Here is a 25,620-nt window from a genome sequence, read left to right as displayed (position 1 = left end):
TAATACTTAACTAGTAAGATTAGTTTTATAGACTGATACATTTGGTATTTTTGTCAGGGGTTTTTTGTTCAGACAAAAGAAAAAAAAGAATAATTTATTTTTAAAGAAACACTCTTATATCTATTATTACAGAGGAATGAAAATGTTCAAATGAGAATTAAAGATTAAGTTAAGTTGGCTCACGACCTTTAAGAATAAAGACACAACAGAGCAATTGCCGCACTGCCACTAGTCAGAGCCAGTCTAGTGTCTACTGACAAGAGTGACAAGACAAAAGCCGTGACGCAACACTAACAGTGCAAAGAAAACAAAGTCAAAAGAATAGAAAGACTATTTATCCAGACATACTAGTTTAATCATTTATTGTTTATTCCATACCTAATTAAAAATATATTTTAGTATTTTACATAATAAATTATAAACAAAAGAAATATCTGATATAGTGAACAGATCTATATCCTGGTTAGATGGGGGTAAAAAAATATATTTCTAAGCTCCAAGACAATTACAACTCACAAATTACAATGAATTAATTTCTTTGAAAATGATCTGTAACAGTTTTGTGTTTTTGAATAAAGAAATATATTTTTTTGTCTCTACTTCCTTGTTTCATTACTTGCATTTTGTCAGCAATTGAAGCAACTGGGTAGCAACTGGGTGGTGTAAGAGGGGAGGGGGAGGGTCTATGACCTTGAATGCACACATCGTTGCCCGGGCCTGGCTGGTGAAAGTGATTCATTGTTTTTGTTGACATACTACTACCCTTCCTTCAGAGAAAAAGACCCTGCTGTTCCAAAAACATTGAGGGGAGTTTAAAAACATTGACCTGTGTTGCCAAGGGCACTAGAAGATAGCATTTAACTTTCTTATCTCTTGATTTAATATTATTTTAATCTTCTATGTATTATTTAAGAGTTACTTTTAGGGTACCTAATTAATTGTGATATTGTTTGGCTTTATTTGATGGATTTTTAATTCCTTTCATTCATTAGCTATCAAAATCAGTTGTTTTAGGATTTTAATCTCTTGCAGTAGGTATATACCACTGTATGACATGATATGCATTTTTTACAGTCCTTAATAATTATACCATAAACAATGTTTTGTGTGTTATTTACTGTTTTTGAGTTTTATAGTAAATTAGTTTACACAATATCTTTTCTTCAATGAGTTCTCCACTTGTCATGTTGCTTAGCCTGTTATTATTTTAGGCCCTATAAAAATAATGCCTATGTAAAGCTGTAGGCCTACTGATGCCAATAATTGATAATTCTTTATTTATGATGATGTAACAAATAATGTAAGTGTGAGGTTATTATACTAAGGAGGTTAGGAGGCAGGGAATGAATCGAATGATACATATTGCATGGTGGAAACATATTATTATTATTTTCTTCTTGCTTGCAGTCCTGAAGCCGGTCCACAGGCCCTAAACTTGTGATATGTAAATTTATTTCTTAATGGTGTTTTTATATTAAGTTCCATTCAAATTTGTTGTAATTTAGCTACCGGTACCTATTTAGTTATTTAAATAGTTATTAAAATGAGAATGAATGTCTTGATAAAAAAATATTTTCTTCTTTCTTTCAGTTGAGCCAATTCCAAGTAAAAATTATGAAATAGGCAAGTAATCTCCATACATAGGCTCACTGATATTTCCAGCAATACGGGTTATTCTAATCCCTATGATTGAAAATAAATATTTTTCACCTAAAATTCATATGTTAAGTATGAATAGGCCTAATACCACATCAACAAAAATTTGTATTACACAAATGTGGTAAATTTTAATTATTGTTAATCCACTCAATTGACAATTATGAATAGAAAAATACCGTATTGCTTCGAATCGAGTTGCATCGAATCGAATCGAAAATCTTTTGAATCGAATCGTTGCTTCGAATCGAAAATTTTTTGCTGCTTCGCACACCCCTAAACAGAATGTAGCAAAATGTTTTTAGAGGTTGGCATCGTTTTTCCTTTTGCATTTGCCTGTCGCCATATTCTCCTAGCGTGAAATATATCAAAGAAAGCAAGGGGTGAGCCGATATGATACATAATTTAAAAAACTGTACGAGGCTGCTTTGGCTACATGATCTGCCGCGCTACCGGCTAAGCCACTAAATTTCCACAAATTTTTATTTTTCTTGCAGTACCATATGTGACATTATACAGAAGACCCCCTCTTAACCGAACCCAATGAGACCGGACCTAGGTTGGATAACTCAAAAGGTCGGTTAAAAGGGACAATCCCTAAAAACATAAAAAAATTAAGTGAATAAGTTTGGAATTAGCTTATAGCCTACAGGGTAATCACTATTCTGAAGTCACACATGCATTATTTACAAAATGAACAACACGTATCAATCTCTTTTTAAAAAAAGAGGAAGGACTTTATTATTGACGACAGTAAAGTCACAAATAAACCCAAAACACAGTATAGTTAAAACTTAAGCACGGTCAGTTAATTAAACTTAACAGCTAAACACACACTTCAACGTACTTACAATTATTATAAATTTGCCACACAGATGACAAATCAGATATGTGCTCGCGCTACTATAAATGATGACAAACTGGCAATATGTAATATTTTGTAGGTTAAATACAAAATAACTTATTCTCAATAACTTCCTTTAGAATTTAGAATTTCCCATCGCTGAGCGTGGTAGTGGAAATGCCGAGATTCCTTGAAAACGGCAGTTTAACTAAATTGCTCTCAAAACAAAGTAGGTTAAAACAAACTATAATATTTTACGAGCAAGGGCAGATAATCTGATTATTGGTTAATGTGAGGTCAGTTAAGAGGGGTCTGCTGTAGTGACTTTAAAAATTATGGAAGGGGGGGAAATATAATCAAATTGCATAAAAAGGTGTTCACTGGTCACTGGTCTTTTAAAGATACATTTTAAGGCTTTACGCTTGTTGGGAGAACTTAGATATAAAATTAATATGTACCAAATTGGGAATTACTTTTGTAATTACTGTGTTAGGCACCATGTACAATAAAGCTTTGCCTATTGTCTATTATTTAAAAAGAATTCTAAGTCACAGATTTTTTTAGAGTCTCCAATGGTCACAATGGTGTCAACATAGTTTAATATAGTAATTTGACGTTCTGGTGTTAATAATAAACGATGCCAGTCAATAAACTTGAAGCTTTTTAAAAGTAGAATGTTGGCATGAAAGAGAATTTCTGTAGGAGCTATTTCTGGTAAAACGCAGATTCTCGGGCGGGGTTACATTTGATTTGGGATTTTGCCACAATCGCGAGTTATGATTTTGTCTCCGTGATCACTGGAATTGATGATGATTTTGAGGCTATCATACAAGTAGATTATGTTTTGTTTTTTTCACTGACCCTTAAGCACATGAGTGTATGTTTGAACAGTTCATCCCTGTGGAGTGTTTTGAGGGAGCGAGCTGGACTGGGCAAGTAGTCCCAATAGTTCCCGGAGGACGCAGCATCCCTCTCTCCTTCCACTCTAGACAACAGTATGTCCAACAAGCCACCAACTTCCGACTGCATGAGATGGATCTACAGGTGGGTTTAGTAAGACACTTTAAGGTTATGAACTCTTTAGTGAACCATTTAGTTATCCATATTCAGAACTAAAATTCTAGGTAGTACCCCAATAGATATTTTTTAATTCTATTTTGATGATGAGTTTATGAATTTAATCATGATTAACTACCAACACTTAAGACCAAAGAGCCAAGGGCAAACTTGGGATGGTTTGGCACCATTTGGGAAAAAAACTTCAATAGCAGGGTCTGGCAGGCATTAAAAAAATATTGCCTTGAAGAGTTGAAATAAGAAAACTTATACAACTTTAAGAGCAAAGTGGAACAAGTTTATTTTAGCAGTATTTTTTTCTTACATCTTAGGAGAACCCTACAACAGGATTTCAACTGGTTTATTTAGCAAGCATCAAAGGCCTGATGATGTTTATTCTCTGTAGGTGTCGGCAGTTCGTGAAGGCATGTCCTGGATTGTCCCCGTCCCACTGTTGTCTTTGGTCACGGCATCTTATCTGGAACAACTTGTCTGTGGAGTAGCTCACATCTCTATTTCCCAGCTCAAGAAAATTGCAAGGTATAACAATAGTCAATTCCTTATATTCCCAGAAAAATATTATTATATTAATATATTGGCATTATATTAGGTAACATATCACCAAGTTTGTCTTCAGCCCTCGGATATATTTGTTACAGTTACAGGATTACTAGTGTGTCAAATGTTTTGGTTCAAAATTGAGATAGAGTAACAACATTTCAAAATTAGTAATACTATGACAATTAATTATAAAAATTGACTCATGACGGACAAAAGTACCCTACAAAACCTGATAATAAACTCTAAATTCACTCTTGGAGGCAAGATGTTTTAAGCATACTCCAAGCTTTGATATATTATTTCTTCAGCCTGTTTGGTCACACTCCTTGATTAATCCTCACTGTTCATTAACAAAATGATCAAATGAAATAATACACATACATACAATAATAAATTAAAGATACAAAATGAAATAATGGACTAAGTTGTTGTCAAGTTCAACTTCTAAGATGTCTGTAAAAATGCTTCTCAATGAATTTAGTGTTTTATTCAAGAAATAAGTATCTTTTTAGTGTAACAGTGTGAATATGAAACTACTATAAATACTAAATTTGCAGATAGTATAAAAACTGCCTTCCGTAAGTTCAATAGTTAATTAGATAAATTTTAAGGAGACTTAAATTGGAAGAGGTTAGAGCACATATTTTTCCCAATAGCACAGATTGTAGTTAAACTTTGGCCTAGAATTTCATGTTTCACAAGTAATTAGCCACTTCTGATAGATTTGCGATTCTTAACACTGCTTTTAAACATTTAAATAAATCAACAAATTAAAAATATCAGACATACCTCGACCAACAGACATATTACCATCACCAACAGACATGACTTCACTACCTGAGATGAACAGCACTCTGCAGCATGAAATGTTTGAGTGTGCTGATGTTGACTAAATGTTTTTTATGAACATAACAAATAATATTGATCCATGCAAATAGGAATTAAAAAAACAATTTTAATCAGCTGCTTTAACCAGCGAACACAGAATGATAACTTAATTCAATATTATAGAACGGGCATTAAAATTAAACAAGCGATACAAAATGTTTTGCTAAATCATTTGTTTGTCATAGAAGTGATGCAAGAATGATGTAACGCCTCGAAATTGGCAAAAATTAGTATAGTAGACGTTATAAATTTACTCTGCATTTTGACAACCTTACAATATTGAGATATAAATACTATTTTCTGGTTTTATTACCAATTTAATTATTTGTTTTTAATTTATTGTGCTTGTCACCGTCTTTATTTATATTTTGTCTGCAGGTATCGTGACTTGGATGAAAATAACCCTCTGGTCCAGTGGCTGTGGTCGGTGCTGGAAAACTTCTCTGATGGAGAGAGGGTTCTGTTCATGAGATTTGTATCAGGCAGATCTCGGTTGCCAGCAAACCTTGCTGACCTCTCTCAGAGATTCCAGGTAAACATTGTTTGCTGTATTTCAAAATCACAGTCAGAAAAAAAATCCTAAAGGATTAAGCATTTTTCAGGACAGATATTGGCTAGCTTTGTATCACTAAACCAATGACAAAAGTTATTTTACGTCATACTGCTTTATAAACAACTTTTTTTGACACATGCGTTGAGATTCAAAAGTTCTTCTTTTTAGTCTTTGCATAATAACATGTTTTGATGATTATTTACTAGTAGTAAAAAGATCATTGTTGATGATACTTTTGATTTGAGAGATTGTCATAATTTAATTAAAATGCATTCGGTTATAAATAATCAAAACATTCATTGTTGTGTTATTATTATTTTTGTGTGCATTTCCCGTACACCACTGGTGAGGTGAGTGACACAATGGACGAAGTTAGTAGGCGTAACGATTTGTATCAAAATATAATAGAAAAAGCACAAGAAAATAGTTTATAGCACTGGTGTACGTTTCTATTGTTAAGTGCGTTTTGTATTTTAATAAAATTAGTTAAGAGAACATAAGGGTTTTTAAGGGGTATAAATAAAAGGAATACAAGGTAAATTTAGGGTTATTATATTTCCACGACAACCGTGCCCAAATCTAATGTTTGTTTTGAAGAACAACCGATTGGTTCAAACCACAATGATTGGTTTAAAGTGATCGAATCAACAACCGATGGTTAGGAATGAACCAAAGTTATGCATGTGCAACAGCTGATTGTTTCAAGAGACAAGCTGAAAGAAAAATTTAAGGTTATTAATAAACAGTGCATAAATTTTACTCTTGTTTTTATACCTACGTCTTTTGGCGGCATGACGAAAAATATAGTTTGTCATTCGGATCAAGAGTGTCTTTTTAATACTCGGTAATTTTCCAGCCTCGGCAGTTAAATTGGAGCTTGTATTAAAAAGATCCACTTTTGATCCTAGTGACGAAATATACTATTAGCAGGGTTTGCTGTTTGGCAAAACTTCCAGACAAAAAAAGCCTTTGGCAGTTTTACCTTACAATTGCTTAAACTTGGAAATCACTAGAAGTAGCCACAAAAATAATAATTAAAATGTTGGGTATTTCATGGTTATTTTACAAAATACCTCAAATTGGATTATTGTTATTAGTTATTAATAATGTGTAAATCACTAGATCTTGGTACAAATAAACTTCCTCTTACATTGTGCAGAGTGTTCCAAAAGAACTCTTTTATTGCTCCAAAAAACTTCAGGTAATTGTCCCTTTTCTTAAGTGTAATTAAGAGGATTAATGAGAAGTTATCCTATACTCTAATACGAGCAATGTTTGCTTGTATGTATGTATGTATGTATGTATGTATGTATGTATGCTTGCACAAAGATCTCGAAAACGGCTCCGACGATTTTCTTAAAATTTTGTAAATAGTTTATTTTTGGCCTAAAAACAAGTTTACTGCAGTTATAACTGCCAACAAAAATCTAATTACGTGGAAAAAGTAAATTAAAAGTCACATTTTTTTAACATTAGTCTAATGGGTTGCTAAGTAACCATGTTGGTTGAATGAAATAACAAGGAAAAAGTAAACAAAAGACTTGTAAGTTGTAACACATGTGTTCATAAAGGCATCTACCCACAGTGTAGTAGAAATTATAAAATACAGTACAAAAGCAAAAACATCACTTGTTACTATTGAGCAATGATTATACTGAAGCTTATTCGATACATTGTAGGAAATGTTAACTTAGCAGTGCGGAGTGTGGGATCTATTATTACGATTAGATTAAGGTAGATTTCCCATCCTTATGGAACAGCTGAATCCAATTTTATTGTTAGTTCTGTCCGTCTTCTGTAGATGTCGTGCTTTGTTTACAATTTGTTTCTTGTTATTGCAGTAATTTAAAACCTCGTTTAACCAAATAAAGATATTTAATCATAAACGATAACTCGTTCACTATCTTACCGTACTATATTACTATATTACTATCGTTGGCTATATAACCAAACAGTGAGACACAAATAATGAGAAACTAACCAAAAAATAATATAAACAAATTGTAAACAAAACACGACATCTACAGAAAACCAGACAGAACTAACAATAAAAGTGGCTTCAGCTGTTCCATAAGGATGGTAAGGTATCTGCAATCCTAAAATGCTATGGGAAGGTAAGGAAACAGGTCCGCGACATAGGAAGTGGTGAAGGAAGTAGTCAATGCGAGCTACCCTGAGTGCGGGAACTGTTTATGACGATTAGATTAAAGTATCTGCAATTATAAAATGCTAAGGGAAGGTAAGGAAACAGGCCCGTGACGTAGGAAGTGGTAAAGGAAATAGTAAAGGTGAGCGGGACGGAGTGTGGGAACTGTTTATGACGATTAGATTAAGGTATACCCAATCCTAAAATGCTATGGGAAGGGAGGGAAACAGAGGTCCGCGACGTAGGAAGTGGTGAAGGAATTAGTAAAGGCGAGTAGTCCGGAGTGTGGTAACTGTTTATGACGATTAGATTAAGGTATCTGCAATCCTAAAATGCTATGGGAAGGGAGGGAAACAGGTCCGCGACGAAGGAAGTGGTGAAGGCAGTAAGTAGTAAAGGTGAGCGGTCCGGAGTATGGGAACTTTTTATGACGATTAGATTAAGGTTTCTGCAATCCTAAAATTCTATGGGAAGGGAGGGAAACAGATCCGTGAAGTAGGAAGTGGTGATGGAAGTAGTCAATGCGAGCTATCCTGAGTGCGGGAACTGTTTATGACAATTAGATTAAAGTATCTGCAATTATAAAATGCTAAGGGAAGGTAAGGAAACAGGCCCGTGACGTAGGAAGTGGTAAAGGAAATAGTAAAGGTGAGCGGGACGGAGTGTGGGAACTGTTTATGACGATTAGATTAAGGTATACCCAATCCTAAAATGCTATGGGAAGGGAGGGAAACAGAGGTCCGCGACGTAGGAAGTGGTGAAGGAATTAGTAAAGGCGAGTAGTCTGGAGTGTGGGAACTGTTTATGACGATTATATTAAGGTATCTACAATCCTAAAATGCTATGAGATGGGAGGGAAACAGGTCTGAGACGTAGGAAGTGGTGAAGGAAGTAGTAAAGACGAGCAGTCCGGAGTTTGGGAACTGTTAATGACAATTAGATTAAGGTATCTACAATCTTAAAATGCTATGGGAAGGGAGGAAAACAGGTCTGAGACGTAGGAAGTGGTGAAGGAAGTAGTAAAGGCGAGCAGTCCGGAGTGTGGGAACTGTTAATGACAATTAGATTAAGGTATCTACAATCTTAAAATGCTATGGGAAGGGAGGAAAACAGGTCCGAGACGTAGGTAGTGGTGAAGGAAGTAGTGAAGGCGAGCAGTCCGGAGTGTGGGAACTGGAAACCAATTGTAACAGTTAGATTTATGTATCTGAAATTGAAATACTGAAATGCTATGAGAAGGGATGGAAACATGTCCAAGACATAGGAAATGGTGAAAGAAGTAGTAAATGCTAGCAGTGCGGAGTGTGGGAAATGTTTGTGGCAATCAGATTAATGTATTTAAAATACTAAAATGCTATGGAAAGAGATGAAAATAGTTCCACGGCGTAGGAAGTAGTAAAGTTTAGCATCGCAGATTGTGGGAACTGGGAACCGTTTGTGGCAGATAGATTAATGTATCTGTAATTCTTAAATGCTATGATAAGGGAAGTAAACAGGTCCATGACGTAGGAAATGGTGAAGGAATGTAAATGCTGGCATCGCAGAGTGGGGGAATGATTTTCCCCGAGCAAAGCTCGGTCCCCAGGTACTGTCCTATAATGCATCCAACCCAATTATCTACCAAGATCTATTTTTATTAAATAAATGTTTAATTCAGATTCAATGTTTTGTATTTTTGCATTTAAGCATTTTAATTTATCTTTATTTTTACTTAACTATGTCTCTCTAAGATCAACATTTTCAATAACATGGTTGAATTGATTATAGATTATGAAAGTAGAGCGGGCCGTTGACGGGTTGCCGACTGCACAGACCTGCTTCTTCCAGCTGAGACTGCCTCCATACACTAGCGCTGAGACCCTAGCGGAGCGACTCCGTTACGCAATCAACAACTGCCGCAGCATAGACATGGACAACTACATGCTGACCCGCAACGCCGACGCGGGCTCAGATGATGACTGAACCTACTTTTGATAGCTTTTATTAAAGATTTATACCTTGTAAATTATGTATTGTAATTTATTTTGTTAATTTTTATAAAATGTGAAAATTTATTGCTTGTTTTCTGTAAGCAAATACAATTTTTTGACATTAATTAATTGTTGTTATAATTTCCTTGGGTGCTGGGTTCAGTTTATGAGGTTTAGGCGATACAGATCCAAACCGATATACCCTGAGAAAATGTGAGATTTATGAACCTGTCTTGGGAGCCAGCTGACACAGGTGAGATTTCACAGGTTTGACAGTTCACCTACAAAATGTTATTTTTTTAGCACAACCTGGGGAATACACATAGCTCTATCGAGCAAGTGATTTTGAGTTCTTGTGCAATTGCTTAAGCTGCATTTACATGAAGCCAGTAGGCAGGCAGGAGGTACCTTGAAGTACGTCAAGGAAGACCCGCTTGTCTACTTCCCTCATGTAAACATAGCTTTAGTGGCTAACACACTTTTTCTTTACATGATAGAACTCCTATTTATTACAACAAAATAATTGTGTAATATTTTGTGATTTGTATTTGTGTATCTCTTTGGTCCTGGACACATTTATTCAGGCTAGCTGACTTACTTTTAGCGAATTACCGTATTATTACAGCTATTACCGTAGGTGGCACAGTAAGACCTATGCCCGGGACCAATATACTTTTTCATTTTGATGTCCCTAGAGGCCAAAAACACTATTCGTTCAAATTCGTATGTGTATGTGTTAAAATATATATATATACGTCTGTGAACGCAATAACTTGAGTAATTTTTGTCCGATTTTAATTAAATTTGGCTTGAAGGTGTAGGACGGGATAAACTTGAATGAGTTCGCAAACCAGCATGATTGGACAATAGAAACGGGGTGTTATGGGAGGTTTTATGGGGTAAAAATTTGTTTTTCTTATTTTTGTCCCTCGTAACAAAAAAGTTTCCAAATTTCTCTTCGCATAGTTTCAAAGAGCTTAAAAAAAAAAAATAATTTAGTATTTTGGGTTGTTTTTGTGTGGTTATTGGTTACTGAGAAAATTGAATGAATTGTAAATTTAAAACTCCCATGTTATTCTCATGGACAATAAGTAAACTGTTGTAGTTTGCTTGTTTATGGATATATTTTGATCAAACTTGGCAAATGTATTTATTTTATACAGTACTAAGCTATTCATATCTATTTTACTTAAAAGAAACACACTTTATTACCCTTCTTGTAGCAGCAAACCTAGGTACTTGTTAAACCTAATATTATTTAAATAGATTATTAAAAAAAAAAATCCAATACATGCAAGTAGGTTTGCTGCGGTGAGGGTATTTTAAATATCCTAACCCACCACTTGGCTTTGCTTTTATTTAATAATTATCCAAATCCAAATCAATTATTACTTTAATGAGTTCAATAATGGTCAGCAAGCACTAATGGAAATTTCCAGGACTTTTAGTCGTGGTAAGTTCAAACTAGCAATCAACTTTACTACTTTACTGCTTGTCAACTATAAAATCAGCAGCCTCCTCAGATGATGAAACTTTTCCCAGAACTATAATGTTCTGGAGATAAAGCTGTCAAGGTCTTAAACCTCACAAAGGAACCACATCAGCATTACTAGATCTAAAAAAGGGAGATAGCGCTTTAAGTTATACTTCGTCCCTGGTAAATTCTGACCCAGAAAACTGTAGCACAGTGTTCATGTCCAGAGATTTTCATTTAACTAATAGCTTTATAATATCCTGTAAATAGAAGAAATTTGCCTGTGGCACTCTTAAAGGTGTTTGTGAATTTATATAAAAACGGAGCAGACAAAAGAATAAATTGAATTGGAAACGTCACTTTATTTAACATTTGTATATATATAGTTAGGCTTTAGTTACATAAATCACAATTTTGGACGGATTAAGGATTCCACGTCTCTTGGGTTTACACACTAAGATGAAACGTAATGACTTGTTTGTAATGCAACACTATAGTTGCAAGCAAGTCAGAACAAGTAAACCACAAGACTTGTCGGAATTGGAGTCGGATTGAAAGGTTTGTGCGAATAGCCATCAATTTCTTGAGGTTGCACCTCTGGTCGACGCCTCAGTTTTGTCGCATTTGCTACATACAGTGACAGAGTTGGATGAACTCACAAATGCTTCCCAAGCTACCCCGGTGACCGTTCTGTTAGTTGCAAAGACTATTCAGACTTAAACAAAAAAGACCCAACCTATGCCGAGTTGATCACTTAATTTTTAGAAGTTGACCCGTCTGCAGACAACTGGTGTACTCAGTGGCGGATTCAAGGGACTGGAAAGGGGACCACCCCCCTCGGGCATATTTATATTTTTTTTACTGCATGTTATGTCAAAATTTTGCCACAATCGGCGAAGACAATGGTGATGTTCTGATACTGCGGGGGTTATTCAGGGTTTTGCCGTGTCCGCAGGAGATAATGATGAAGTCTACACAACCACGGGAAAAGAACAAAATTTTGCCGCAATCGTGGAAGACGATGCTGTTGTTCCGTTACCGTGGGGGTTATTCCGGGTTTGGCTGTGGCCGTGGGAGACAATGACGATATCTATACGGCCACCGGAAATTATCAGAATTGAGGCGCGATCGTGGCAGCCGCGGGAGACAATGGCAATGTTTACACAACCGCAGAAAATTATCCGAATTTTTCTGTGATTGTGGAAGATGATGATGACGTTTCCGTGAACGTGGGAGACGAGGATGATGTCTACATGGCTGCGGGAGATGATCAGAATTTAGCCACGAACGCGGAAGGCGACGATAATGTCTACTCGACCGTGGGAGATGTTCATAATTTTGCCACGATCGTGGAAGACAATGATGATGTTAGTTACCGCGGGGGTTATTAATGGTTTCCGTGCCCGCCCAATGACAGTGTCTATACGACCACAGGAAATGAACAACATTTTACTGCGATCAGCGAAGACGATGGATGACGTTTTCGTGACTGTGGGAGTGGGGGATGATCAGAATTTAGTCGCCAATGTGGAAGAAGACGATAATGCCTACGTGAACGCAAGAGATGTTCATGTTGCAGAAGACGATTATGATGTTCGATACAGTGGGGGTTATTCAGGGTTTTGTCGTGACCGCGGGAGACAATGACTTTGTGAGGGGGGGGGGGGCTCCACCACTAATCTCGCCCCCCTCATTCTATGGTTGGATCCGCCACTGGGTGTGTTAATCGTTGTAAAGAAAATAAACTCATTAAAAACCGTGTACGAAAAGGAAGGGGCAAAGTTGACAAGTCCCTGAAATCTGGTGCTGGTGCTGACGTTTATAAACCTGTATTGTGGTACTTCGAACTTCTTCACTTTTTAAATCATTCAAAAAAAAGGTTAATTTAAGTTACATGGTCCGTCTCCCGAGACTGGTAAATTCCCACCTGCACAATTTATTGACACATTTATTTTGTGTTTTTTTCTTTTTATACAACACAACAATAAATAAGTCAATGTACCAGTAAGGAATTCAAGAAGCACAATTAGAGAAGGTGTTGTAAAACACGGAACATCTAAACAGCACGGTCCCATTTCCAGCAAAACATAGTGATTTGTCGTTGCAGACAAGTCGTATGTTTCATTTCATAGTGTGTAAACCCGCCTTTACATGCTAGTTCTAGAGTAAAGCTAATACCTTCACATTATAAAATGTATTAATGATTCTTTTAATACTGAAAAATGGGTTATACTTATTACTTAAATAATGATAGTATATAAAAATAAAATAAACACATACTCAAACCCAATCTATTTACAACCTAACATTAGTTAACATATTTATTTAAAAAGAAACAGGTTTTGAGATCAGAAACTCCTCTAGTTTCAAAGACAAACAAAAATTAAAAAAGCTAAGCAAATAAAATAAAGAAACATGATTTTGGGACCTATCATCAAAATAGAATTTGATACAAGTATAGAAAGGTATTATAGATTTGTTTAGGCACATGGTGGTTAAGTCGTGACCTAATGTTAATAAGTTATCTAGTCACATTTCCAAAACTAATATAATTTTGATCTCAGATTTTAACTTTTTTTTTCATTATGTTTCTTAGATGGGTGATGAGCTGGTTTAGGACTTGAGTTTCTCAAATAAATAAGCAAGAAACCCTCTTAGAATTTTTGTAGGTATAGCAAGCTAACAACCTAAATATGTCCATCAAGAAACTTAACAACCTCTCACCCTAAACAATATACGGTTTGGCAAGAAAAAGCAAGTTTAAAGTAAGGGCAGGAAAGATTGATGGGTTTAAGAAATAAAATTGAGGAAGTAAAAGTCTCTCTGCCCAATTAGGGTTGTTTTATCTTTTCAACTTTCCTACCCTTTTTTACAATCTTTCTTGCCAATGGATTTTTGTATGTTTCTTATACCAGGTTGGCCATTTTTCATTTAGTATAGATAGACCTGATATCCCAACAATTCTTAAAACCTAAGCCCTTGTCTTCATTCGTTGATCTTTGTGGCCTATTCACAGTAAATTGTGATGCCATCTATATCGTCAATTGGTGATTGCTGTCATCATTTTATTATGATGATCGGTCATGATGATTCTTATCATCATTTTCTGCCCTCATTTTAAGGAGGAATGGCTAGGCTAAGTGGTTGTTCTAGAGGTGTGTAGAGCTGCAGGAGTGACAGAGAGGGCAGACGTCGCGTTGGTCCATCTCGTGATAGAGTGCGCTGTGATGACAGCTGGGACAGGACCACGCCTCACCCAGGCTGCTGATTGGGCGACCAGACGCGACACACGCTGGGTACCTCACACCACAGCTGGGACACAGCCCTGACCTGCCAGTCAACATTACTCTGTGTCAATGAAGGAAGAGTTACATGACACCTGGGAGAGAATGTGTTAAGTCAATTTCTGAAATTACAAGTACAGCCAAGAAAGTTTACCAGTACGACATAAAAAAATACAACATAAACTGACGAAGTAAAGTAATGTAAAGGCCTACATATTGTCAACATGTTTGTGTTCTAAAATAAATAAAACAAATAGCTTAATTTTTATTTGTTTTACATTACGCTGATGTTTTGTATTTTTATACCGTACTTTTTTACGTAGTTACATATAACAAAACAAATTTTTAATGCAAATGACTTTTTTCCTCCCATAAGACCTTGTTTAGCGATTTCCCTAAATTCCCTAATATTACTAAAAAACACACTCTATTAAAAAAATGTGTGTAGGTTTCCTTTTAGCAGCAAACCTAGTTACTCGTTAAATCTAATGTTATTTCAATAGATTTAATTGAAAATCAATTAAGACAAATGGAAATTCGCTTAGTCGGCAGGTTTGCTGCGGCGGGGGTATTATTATAAGAAAACAAAAAAAAATGCTTTGACTTTTAGGAAAAAATATTTTTTGGGTGTGTGTATATATATATAAATAAATAGACTTACGATCAAGGCCATCCAACATATCAGTAGCGTGGTGAGGGTTAAAGAACATAATTTGAATATCACACTACAGTGTTCCCAGACATGTAATTTGATACACTTAGGTAGAGTGTTTGTTACATACCATAGAGGCACTGTGGTGTTACATGACGCACACATGTTGTTGCTAGTGTGTGAATCCATGGTCACATACTTGGTGAAGATCTCTAGAGCCAAGTCTGCATACTCCTCACGTTTACTCTCCGACACCTGATAGAGTATAACTGATAGAGTATTGGTAGAATTGTAACTTACAACCATTGCACTTGCATGGTGAAGGAATGAAGGAAACCCAACATATTTCATAACCCAGCAGTAATCTGTTAAAATTTTTAAAATGTTTCGGAGAACAAATAGATCTATTCTGACATTCCCATTCGGATATTTTTTTTAAATTTTGTTTTCTGTGCTTCTTATGTAATCTCAAATTTATCCTCAAAAATGTCCAACATTGGGACTTGGTCGCTACCATTATAAAGTAGACATTTTATTTTCAAGTAAACTTTAGGTTAAAAAAATATAATTTAATAAAATATAATTTAATAAAATATAATATAATAAAATATAATATAATAAAATATAATATAATAAAATATAATACAATAAAATATAATATAATAAAATATAATATAATAAAATATAATATAATAAAATATAATATAATAAAATAAAATATAATAAAATATAATATATGCCTATATAAATATTTATTTTAAATAAAAAAAGAGACTGAAGCTGTATCAGGATCCAAAGTAAATGCTCGTACAATTGAATTTGGGTTCCTTATAGTCATTGAACAAAAAAAAATACAGAGGTTATGCTCAGAGACAAAGGGTCAAAGACATACACCTTTCAATAACTCACAACCTTATCAATTAAGAGTGCATAAAAAGTACTAATGTATTCAAATGGTAAAATAAATCAGCTTCTAAACTGTTTAACAGCAATGATCCAGCAATATTACAACAGTAGCTTGAGTTGAATCGACTGATACTTACAGACTCTAAGCTCTCTAGTTTCATGAAGGCCCGGGAGCAAGTTCCAAATGCTTTACATGCAGCACTAGCACAAGCCAACAGGCAGAAGATATCTTCTGTGTTCAAAATGTCTTCGTAGTTCTTCAGATTTAAAGCTGTTAACATTGCTGCATCCGCATTTCCTGCAAAATGTATTAGAAATAAAAAGGTAAAATTTAAAGTAGGTTTTAAAAGAAAATTTAAAGTAGACTGTGAATAAACAAAAAAATATTCTGATTGGGCCTATTTAAAAATTGTCAATACTATTTGTGACAAATTGAAATTTTAAGTTGAAATGTCTACCCAGTTCCTTGGATAAAATTTGCTTAGATTTGAGGAAGTAAGGCTTCCACAGTTACAATAAGTACTAGGTCTTCTGGGTACAACTGTGTTGGAATACAATGTGGAACTGACGTTTCGGCTTCGTTGCAGATAGCCATCTTCAGAGCTGGTGACAGGCACTAATAAGTTCCACCTAGTATTCCGACACGGTCATACCCAGAAGATCCTTAGTCCTTAGTGTCCTTCTTTTGTGTGTTGGATTTCCTCCTTGTTATAGATGAAATTCAGATTTTAATTTGTGTTCCACTGAGTTATTATCTCCCGAATGTAATGGTATTTATTGTACAATGGCTTTTGCCGTGAATAAACAAATTGAATTGAATTGAATTATGCCAACATGCTATGGTGTGTATTTTATTTTAGGGGAAATATGAGTGTAGAACTCTTTTTCCAGCATGGAATTTAATATTTTAACTACCAAAAAACGCTTTTACCTAATTTAGAATTGAACTGGCCAAATTTTGTTTACAAGTTAAGTTAACCGCTTTGACCACAAACTATACTCTTATTTCTTCTTAGATGAGACACCGCAAGGAATTAACTCTAGCAGTGGCCAATGTTAGAAGAGTGGAATGGCCTATCCTTTTGTTGAAAATTCGTAAAAATTCAACCGTAGAAGTAAACTTAGCCAACCTCATATTCCTTTTGTTCGGAAAGAACAGGAGATTCTAGAAATAGTAATATAATAATGATTTAGAAAGTTTTTTTTTCAGTAATGTTAAAAGAATAACAAAATTTAGAATTTTCTTTTTGAAATTTCAAAAGCAGTCTGGGTAAAATTTGTTCTACAGATTTTTTATGAAAAATTCATTATATACATTTAGTAGACAATCTAACTCCCTACATAGAAATATATAACTCGTTAGGAAAATATTTTTTCTTTGTAAGTTTTTTGGTCGTAATATAATAACAAACAGAGAACCGGAAAAATTGAAAACCCTACAGTGTTAGTTTGTGTTGTAAAAAGTTATATAATATATGTACTAATAATAATATTTACATATGTTTTTACTTCAAACCAACATAATCATCTTGTAGTGTATTCAATTACTTACATAAAAATGTATAACACGTTGGGTAACAATTTTTTTTTACGAGTAAGGGGCCTAATAATATAGTAAACGGATAACCGCAAAATACAACCGCAAGAAAAATACAACCTTTTATAAACACAATTTCACACTATTCAGTTAATATTCATGCATAATAAAATGCATGAAGATTACTGTTATATACACACACAAATTTCTCTAACAATACAAAATAATAACGAATTTAGTAATAAATCGTGGATAACACGGGAACGAAAACTCACACGCAACGGCGAATACAAGGCACTTTGTATATGAGACCTTGACAGTAGTGACGCACTTTCGTCGTCTTAGTGAGAGAAAACGGAAATATCCCTGAGCACAGGGCTGCCACTATCACAAGCTACATTTCTTACTCTTCAAAATGACATATTGTATATTACTAGTAATAATAACTTACACTGTGTGTAATTCATATTTTCCGTATTTCGTATTTCAAAAACAGCTGTTTTCATAAAATAGTATCTGTTGTGCAATCAGTATTTCGTTCTAAATATCAATACCACAATGAAGATAAAATCAATGGCTATCCAGTGGTACCACCCGCAACATCCCAAGACGAAACTTACCCGAGCAGGGTAATCCCAAACAAGTCGTGTTTTGACAGTTCCCTAGTGTCAGCTGCAAATGTCATGCCGCGCCAAAAATTAATTTGATTTCTAATCGTCGTGACATTGTTATATACCTGCTACAGGGTTTGTTTATGTAATAAAATGAAAGTTCAGAACGTGATCTTTTGAATGGTATATATATTGTTCATATCAGAGTTGATTATAAGCGGTTTTTTCACTGTTAAAAAAATGTCGGCCCATACTAGCGTATTACGCTTGTTGGCCACTGCTAGGGTTAAGGTGTTTTGTCAAGTTTTGTTTTACAAAATACTTTTAGTCGGTATCCTTAGTAACATGATAATGGTAAAATAGAATGAGTTTAACTACCACACAATTATCTAAGGCTTATCTATGCTCCTTAACTAACACGTTGAGTGCGGGCTGGTCACCGAGGAACCGTGCACCCAGGCCGGCCTGGTTACCTGTGCCCGGCCAGTTCCCGCTAAAATGAATCACTCAGTGTGGCGCAACGTTGTGGAAAGGACCGGAGTTATTGCGTGTGCGTTGCTAGCGTTACTTAACATAAACTGTGTGTTTCGCCCGCCATTCCCACGGACCGGTACCGGTCTCCCGGGACCGGTAAATACCCACTTGCACAATTTAATGACTTTGGACATTTCTTGACGCATTTATTTTGTGCTTTTGCTTTTTATACAACACAACAATATATTTTATAGTTTATTATTGTGCTTTTTAATAAAGATGGACTCCCCAATACCAAATTGTTATCAGCAGTTCCATGATTCACTGTTATTGAAATAAACAATGTTGGGAGGGAGGAAGGGGCTGTATATAATTGTAAATATTAGTTTTAGTGCTATTTAACATTTTTAGTGTGAAAAACAGTGTTTGTGAGATCAAAAATGGAGTATTTTCGTCACGGTGCCCACAAACGTCATTGTGCGGGCTAGCCCGGTCCCCAGTGACCGGCGATTTTAGACACCATTTTTATTGGGAAAAACTGCTCAAAACACTATTTCCGACCTGGATCCTCACTTCGGGCAACAAAAAATAAGATTTTATGAAGGCCTCAACAAAATTCCAGGCCCTGGGGAAGGACCCACTGATATATTTACCGCACTCAATGTGTTAAATATTGTTCACTAATAGCAATAGCAGGCAGGCATCCTAAGAATGCAAGTTATATTCATAACACTAGTTAGCATCATCAAAGGCCAAAGATGTTAATATGTATGTGTTAGGTTAGTACCTGTGTACAGTTGCCGATGAGCCAGCATCAAGAAGTGATAGGCTTCAGCCCCTCTCCATGCTGAATCCAAGATCCTCATATCAGCACTAGCATCTGTGTCACCAAACAATGCTGAGCTCTTGCCACCTAAATCACAACCAAACAATGGTGTTTATGTGTGTTAGGTTTGTAAATTTACTAGTTTCATTATTGATTTGCCTTTGGATTGTCAGAACCAACAAATAAAAGTTCAAACTACCTAGACGATCTGCTGTAGTAAGGTTGCGTTTACACGAGGCCAGTAGAGCAGGCAGGTAACGGTGCAGGTTACTTGCCTCTAATTACCTGAGGCAAGTAACGTGTACACCAACTGGCCTCGTGTAAACGCGGCTTGAGAGTCAACTAAGAGAAAGAGTCAACTTCTGACTAACTGCACCATGAGAGCCACGTTTACTTGAAGCCAGTTGGCAGGCAGGTAATATGAATACTTTACAAATTCTAAAAATGCTAAGCAAAATATGACATTTTACAATATACAGTAAAAACAGGAAAGTTTGTTTATAAAAAGACAAACTTTCACATTTATAATATTAGTAAGATAAATACTACTGTGTCCACACAGCATACAGTGCTAGTCTGATTCAGTTTTACCGACAGATCCCAAAACATTCTGTCGTTGAGAGTTGAACTCCTCCACAAGCAGTGCTGCCAGAACATAGAGTTTCTTCATCTTCAATGGCTTGGCTCGTTTCTGTCCTTCTTCTTCAGCAACCTGTAAAATTGAATGTCTGTAAACTAGTACTGACAGAATGAGTTGTAAACATTTAAAAAACCATTTCAAAAATTAAATTTTATGTAAACCTATAACGGTATGCATTACTAATATATGCAGGGGTTTTAAATCAAACTTCAAGAACTAAATGGAGCCAACGTTAAAATTTAATTCCATCTGAAAAAATAAATTAGCAGGGTTGTCAGCAGAATCTATAAACAAAATTCACATATTTTCCCCTGTTTTCCCGGGTAAAAAGTATGAAATTCCCGGCGACTTATATAGGCTACTTATAAGAAAAGCCCAATAAAAGTTAAAACCCAGTAAAAACAAATTAAAATAACAGATATTGGTAAATAAATAGCCTAATTAAAAACCCACATATGTTTATTAGTCCTTAACCCTTTCCACTCGGATTAGTTGACCCCTTGTTGTCCCATACGCTTGCATTTATTGCCATGCAAAAAAACATGTTTTAAGTTTTGTGTACTGATGTGTCCATTCCAAATGTACTGGCTTATACTATATTTGTTAATTTACATATGTTCTGTTCAGTTGTTATTGTTTATATGATGATTCAGTTACAATATAGAATTGTGATTAAATAAACTTGAGTTACTGCATTAAAAATGTTACATTACTAAATATCTATCAATGGCGACGAGAATAATGGAAGATTTAGAAAAAATAGCAGAAGATGTAAATAAAGTTAAGAAATTGAAATCATTGCGAAGAACAGTCAAGTTTCAGCTTGAAAATGTAAAGAAGTATGTGGACAAAGGATCATTTTCTATCAATGAAATCCAAACTAGACTTGATTTGTTAGCTGAGATTAAATCAAAGTATGACCTAATTCAAGACAAGATCGACTTCTATACAGAAGAAGAAGATTTAGAAAACGAGCTAACTTACAGGGAAAGTATTGAAAACATGCTGATTAATACAAAAGCAAGATTAATGGATGCCCAATTACTTCATATGCCAAGTATTCAACATAGCTCTATTCCCAATCAAAATAGTTGCACCACTGAAAGTCTACAAGCTAATACACAGATTCCAGTTCTTCCTACTTCAAATTTGAGCTTTACTCCTTACGATGAAAGGGAAAACTTTTCTAATTTTGCCAGAAGACTGGAGGTTTTTATGACTTTAAAAGGTATAAATGATCCTAAGTTAAAAACTTTTACACTTTTACATGCCTTGACACCTCTTCTACATCAGAAACTATACGACCTATGTACACCAGACAATCCTATAAATAAAGAGTATGGGGAGCTTGTGACCTTGCTTGACAACTTTCTAGATCCTAAAAAAAGTATTTTGGCTTTACAACACACATTTATTAGTCGAATACAGGAAGAAGGAGAATCTATTTCAAACTTTGCTACAGAACTAAAAAGGTTGTCAACTAATTGTAAATTCAATTGCGAAGCTTGTGGAAAATCTGTATTAGACATGCTTTTACGACTACAACTCATACGTGGACTTAATGACAAAGACATTAAAACTCAGCTTTTACAGAAATGTGACCACAAACAATTTGTAGAAATTCTTAACACAGCTACTACGATGGAACTTTCAAAATTTGAAAGTACTTTGATATGTCAAAAGAGTGGAAACGTAGACATAAATCAAGTAAAGTTTAAAGCTAGAAATAATTTTACATCCAATGAACAAATTCACAGACCTAGAATTTACATTACAAGACGGATGTTTATTTAAAGGTAATAGAGTTGTCGTTCCAAAAAATTTGAAATCAAAAGTACTTACAGAAATTCATTTTGGTCACTTGGGAATAGTTAAAATGAAGGCTTTAGCGAGAAGCTACTGCTATTGGCAAGGCATCGATCATGATATTGAACATCTGGCTAAGACTTGTAAACAATGTTGTTTAAAACAAAACAAACCACCTCAAACGACTCCTCATCCATGGCAAACCCCTGATGGTCCCTGGCAAAGAATACATATAGATTTTGCTGGGCCTTGTTTTGGAAACAATTATTTTTTTATTGTCGTTGACGCTTACACAAAATGGGTCGAGGTATTTCAAACAAAAAATACTTCTTCTGATTGGTGTGTCACAAAATTAAGACGATTGTTTTCTACATTTGGAATTCCACTTACTTTAGTGTCAGATAATGGCAGACAATTTTGTGGACATACTTTTGAAACATTTTTGAAAAACTACGGTGTGTTACACAAGACAAGTGCTCCATTCCACCCTTCTTCCAACGGTCAAGCGGAGAGATTTGTCCAAACTATAAAGAAAGGTCTACAAGCCATGAACTCCACTGGATCAAATTCTTACTTCCTAATGTTTCAGAGAAATGTGAGAACGAGACTAGATTTGATGATAACAAATAACACACCTTCAAACAGTGACTTTAAATGTGCAAAGGGAATAAGAGACTTTACAAAGGGGGAAAGAGTTCAAGCTTATGATTTCAGAGACAAGAAAAACAAGTGGATGTTTGGTAAAGTAAAGAGCAAGGATGGACAGTTAATTTACGTTCTTGAAATGGATGATGGATCTATATGGAGGCGGCATATCAACCACATGTTACCTTCTAAATTTAAGGGGGAGGATTGATGTGTCCATTCCAAATGTACTGGCTTATACTATATTTGTTAATTTACATATGTTCTGTTCAGTTGTTATTGTTTATATGATGATTCAGTTACAATATAGAATTGTGATTAAATAAACTTGAGTTACTGCATTAAAAATGTTACATTACTAAATATCTATCATGTACATATACTGACTAAAATAAATTATTTGTTGTACTTGAGGGCTTGATTCTTATTCAGCATAAAATTGTACACAAGTAAAACAAAATATCAAAATAAATATACCCATAAAATATTTTTTGTGTGGTCATAATATAAAAAAAAGCAAAATAAAATGTACAAAATATTTTTTAGGAGGCTTTTTAAAAAACGTTAACACATTTTCAGGATTTGTAAAACACTTTATCAACATTAGTTATCTAGTTGCCAATTCAAATCAGCCATTACAAGAAGGATTAGGTGTATTTTTAATGAAAAAATGCATTTTCAAACTTAGATTTTTTGGTGATTTTGGTCGTCATGGTTACTATTTACACTTCTCTAATCCACAGCTGACTAAATAAACTTACAATTATTTTTCAAGCTACCAAAGACATGTAAAATGAATAAGGAAATCATTAAGTTTGTATTCAACACAAATTCAAAACATGCAAACACTATATAAAAGGGATTTATTAATAAAAAGCCGATGCTGAAAATGTCGCGGCGGCCGCGACATACAAGTGGAACGGTCAGACTTGAATGTCGCGGTAGCGGCGACATACGAGTGGAAAGGGTTAAGGAAAATTAACTCTTAATATTCACTCAAGAAACACTGCAAATCAAGGTAAGAAATTAACATTAATGAGTTTAACATTTTGCAGAATAAACTTTTACTACTGAGCTAGGCCTCAAGAAACAGTTTTCAACTGCCAAACGTTACGATTTTTGCTTTATATTTGCCGACAGTTACTTACTTATGATTAACTGTAAACCAATGATTATTATTGCGAGGGTTGGAGTTTGACTTCTGAAAATTGTTTGGCTGAGGGTGCCTTTAATTTTGTTGCTGATCATTTTGCCTACCCTGATGCGGAGGTCTGTGAGTGTTGTGGCATAAACTGGTTTTGATTTTGATTTGGTTGCTGCCAAAAAGGATGTCGCAATTGTCGCGGTTGGTGTGTTTGATATGGTCTGAACATGTGATTGCCGTTCGGTCGATTCGCGCCATATTGAAATGTGTTTGGTCTATATGGAAATTGCGGTTGCCCTAATTGTATTTGGTTTGCGCCGCTATTCCGGTTTTCGTGTCCCCTCCACGCATGATTTGAATCTCCAATTCGACCTTGGCGATGCAGCCCGTTTGGAAAAAATCTACCTGTGTGCTGATTTTTGACGCGCGGCCTATCAGTATTACGCTCCGAATCTCTGATTACCTCCATTCTTGGTATTAAATGCAACAACTCTTCTACTGTCCTGGGAGTCGGAAATCCTGCCAAATTGGCTCGGCTCGCTGGGTTCATCCCTGTGAGAATTATATCTAACAGGTTAACGCTGGATTCCAGCAAAATCTCGGCTGAATTCTGTACACTAGTAATAAACTCACTAAGAGGCTCGTTGCTTCCTTGGGTGCGGTAAATTGAATTGAAAATCAATTGCTGCCTATTTCTATGATCTGGTCACGCAATGTGGATATTGACACCTTATTAGAAATGACTGATACCCATACTGATCTTAGTTGACCATCAGTTTTCGGCAAAATAGCCACTAGGGCTGTTTTTTGTCGGTTAATCCTAATTCAAATATTTGCTGTACTCCTATTAAAAATTTCAATAAGGTCTGACCATCTGACCCTGTACATTTGCTCAACGCCGCCACCATGTCATACAACGCTCGGGGAGTGCTAGTGGGCACTGTCGTTTCGCGACTGACCTCTCTACTACTACTGGTAGCCAGAATGTACTACCTCGGCTGCGATGTTCTGCACTACTGCCGCCGCCGTCGCTTGTACAATTGACATCCAGTCTACCGTTCGAGGGTTCGTTTCTGTCGGTTCACCCATATTTTTTTCTAATGTCTGGTCAGAATCTCCTTCGTTAAGCTACCCTTCGACATTGCGAATAACTGGCTCCTCGGTCTGATTTGATTCTGTCTTTGATTTCTGTTCTGTGCCTACTTGGTCTATCTGTAATTCTTTATTTGTCGCTGGCGCTGATTCTGAATTTGATTCATTGATATTAGGTGGTTGGGCGACCTTGTGGCTTTTTAATATTCCTCCTATTTTTTCAATTCCAACGTGTCCGCTGGCGCAAGGCCCAATTAAAGTGATCATTCTGTAACATGTTATTTCAATAAATAAAACCATAAAAATCAATCCCTACATAAAACTGAACACCCTTTTTAGAATATTTTATTTTAGCAACAAGTACCACTCCACTGCACTACCTCTCACACTCTCACTCACACACACTCTCCATCCCTCTCTAAACTCCCTTTTGCCGCACTCGGTAGAATTCCTCTTGTCTTGGTCTTGTTCGGGAAAATGTTCGGATTAAAATTTTGCTGATATTTACGTCCCTTCTCCCTGCTCGGTTCGGGGTCTTGATCGGGGAAAAGGTCAATAGTGTGTACAATCATATGCTGCTTATCAATCATATGTACACTTGAGGAACGGTGGTAAAGTCGTGAATTCTCCAGGGTGGGAATGCTCACCATTGTCTTAGAAAAACATAGGTTGCCTATTAAAATTAGGATTTTACAAAAAGAATATTGGTGTGACGCTTGCGTCACAGCGGCGACGCATCAGACGGTAAAGATCAGCTGATCACTGGAGAACTGGGGAGGGGGTAGGAAGCACAGAGACAGAGTAGTAGTTGTCTCCTAGAGTTTGAGTATGTAGGCGACCTGGTCAACGCCGGAC

General features: G+C 35.5%; 2 protein-coding genes across 2 annotated transcripts in view; one reads left to right on the top strand and one right to left on the bottom strand.

Moving 5' to 3' along the window:
• LOC129003700 (probable E3 ubiquitin-protein ligase HERC1) overlaps positions 1 to 9,745 on the top strand; it is a 133,944-nt gene extending 124,199 nt beyond the window's left edge. The window contains exons 73-76 of the mRNA XM_054431998.1: positions 3,392 to 3,544; positions 3,963 to 4,096; positions 5,384 to 5,537; positions 9,472 to 9,745. Of these exons, the coding sequence (XP_054287973.1) occupies positions 3,392 to 3,544; positions 3,963 to 4,096; positions 5,384 to 5,537; positions 9,472 to 9,666 (636 nt within the window). The 3' untranslated portion in view covers positions 9,667 to 9,745. The remainder of the gene's footprint in view (positions 1 to 3,391; positions 3,545 to 3,962; positions 4,097 to 5,383; positions 5,538 to 9,471) is intronic.
• Positions 9,746 to 14,065: 4,320 nt separating this feature from the next.
• Positions 14,066 to 25,620, bottom strand: part of LOC129002378 (WD repeat-containing protein 35-like) — a 54,593-nt gene continuing 43,038 nt past the window's right edge. The window contains exons 19-23 of the mRNA XM_054430124.1: positions 20,030 to 20,150; positions 19,400 to 19,525; positions 16,128 to 16,288; positions 15,215 to 15,339; positions 14,066 to 14,478 (exon numbers count right to left, since the gene is read on the bottom strand). Of these exons, the coding sequence (XP_054286099.1) occupies positions 14,298 to 14,478; positions 15,215 to 15,339; positions 16,128 to 16,288; positions 19,400 to 19,525; positions 20,030 to 20,150 (714 nt within the window). The 3' untranslated portion in view covers positions 14,066 to 14,297. The remainder of the gene's footprint in view (positions 14,479 to 15,214; positions 15,340 to 16,127; positions 16,289 to 19,399; positions 19,526 to 20,029; positions 20,151 to 25,620) is intronic.

The sequence above is a fragment of the Macrosteles quadrilineatus genome, unplaced genomic scaffold, assembly GCF_028750875.1.
Source record: "Macrosteles quadrilineatus isolate MER2022 unplaced genomic scaffold, UCM_ALF_1.0 Scaffold_9__3_contigs__length_116548681, whole genome shotgun sequence".
Lineage (NCBI taxonomy): Eukaryota > Metazoa > Arthropoda > Insecta > Hemiptera > Cicadellidae > Macrosteles > Macrosteles quadrilineatus.
Note: the sequence above shows the minus strand (reverse complement) of the source record. Positions and strands in the feature narration are given on the sequence as shown.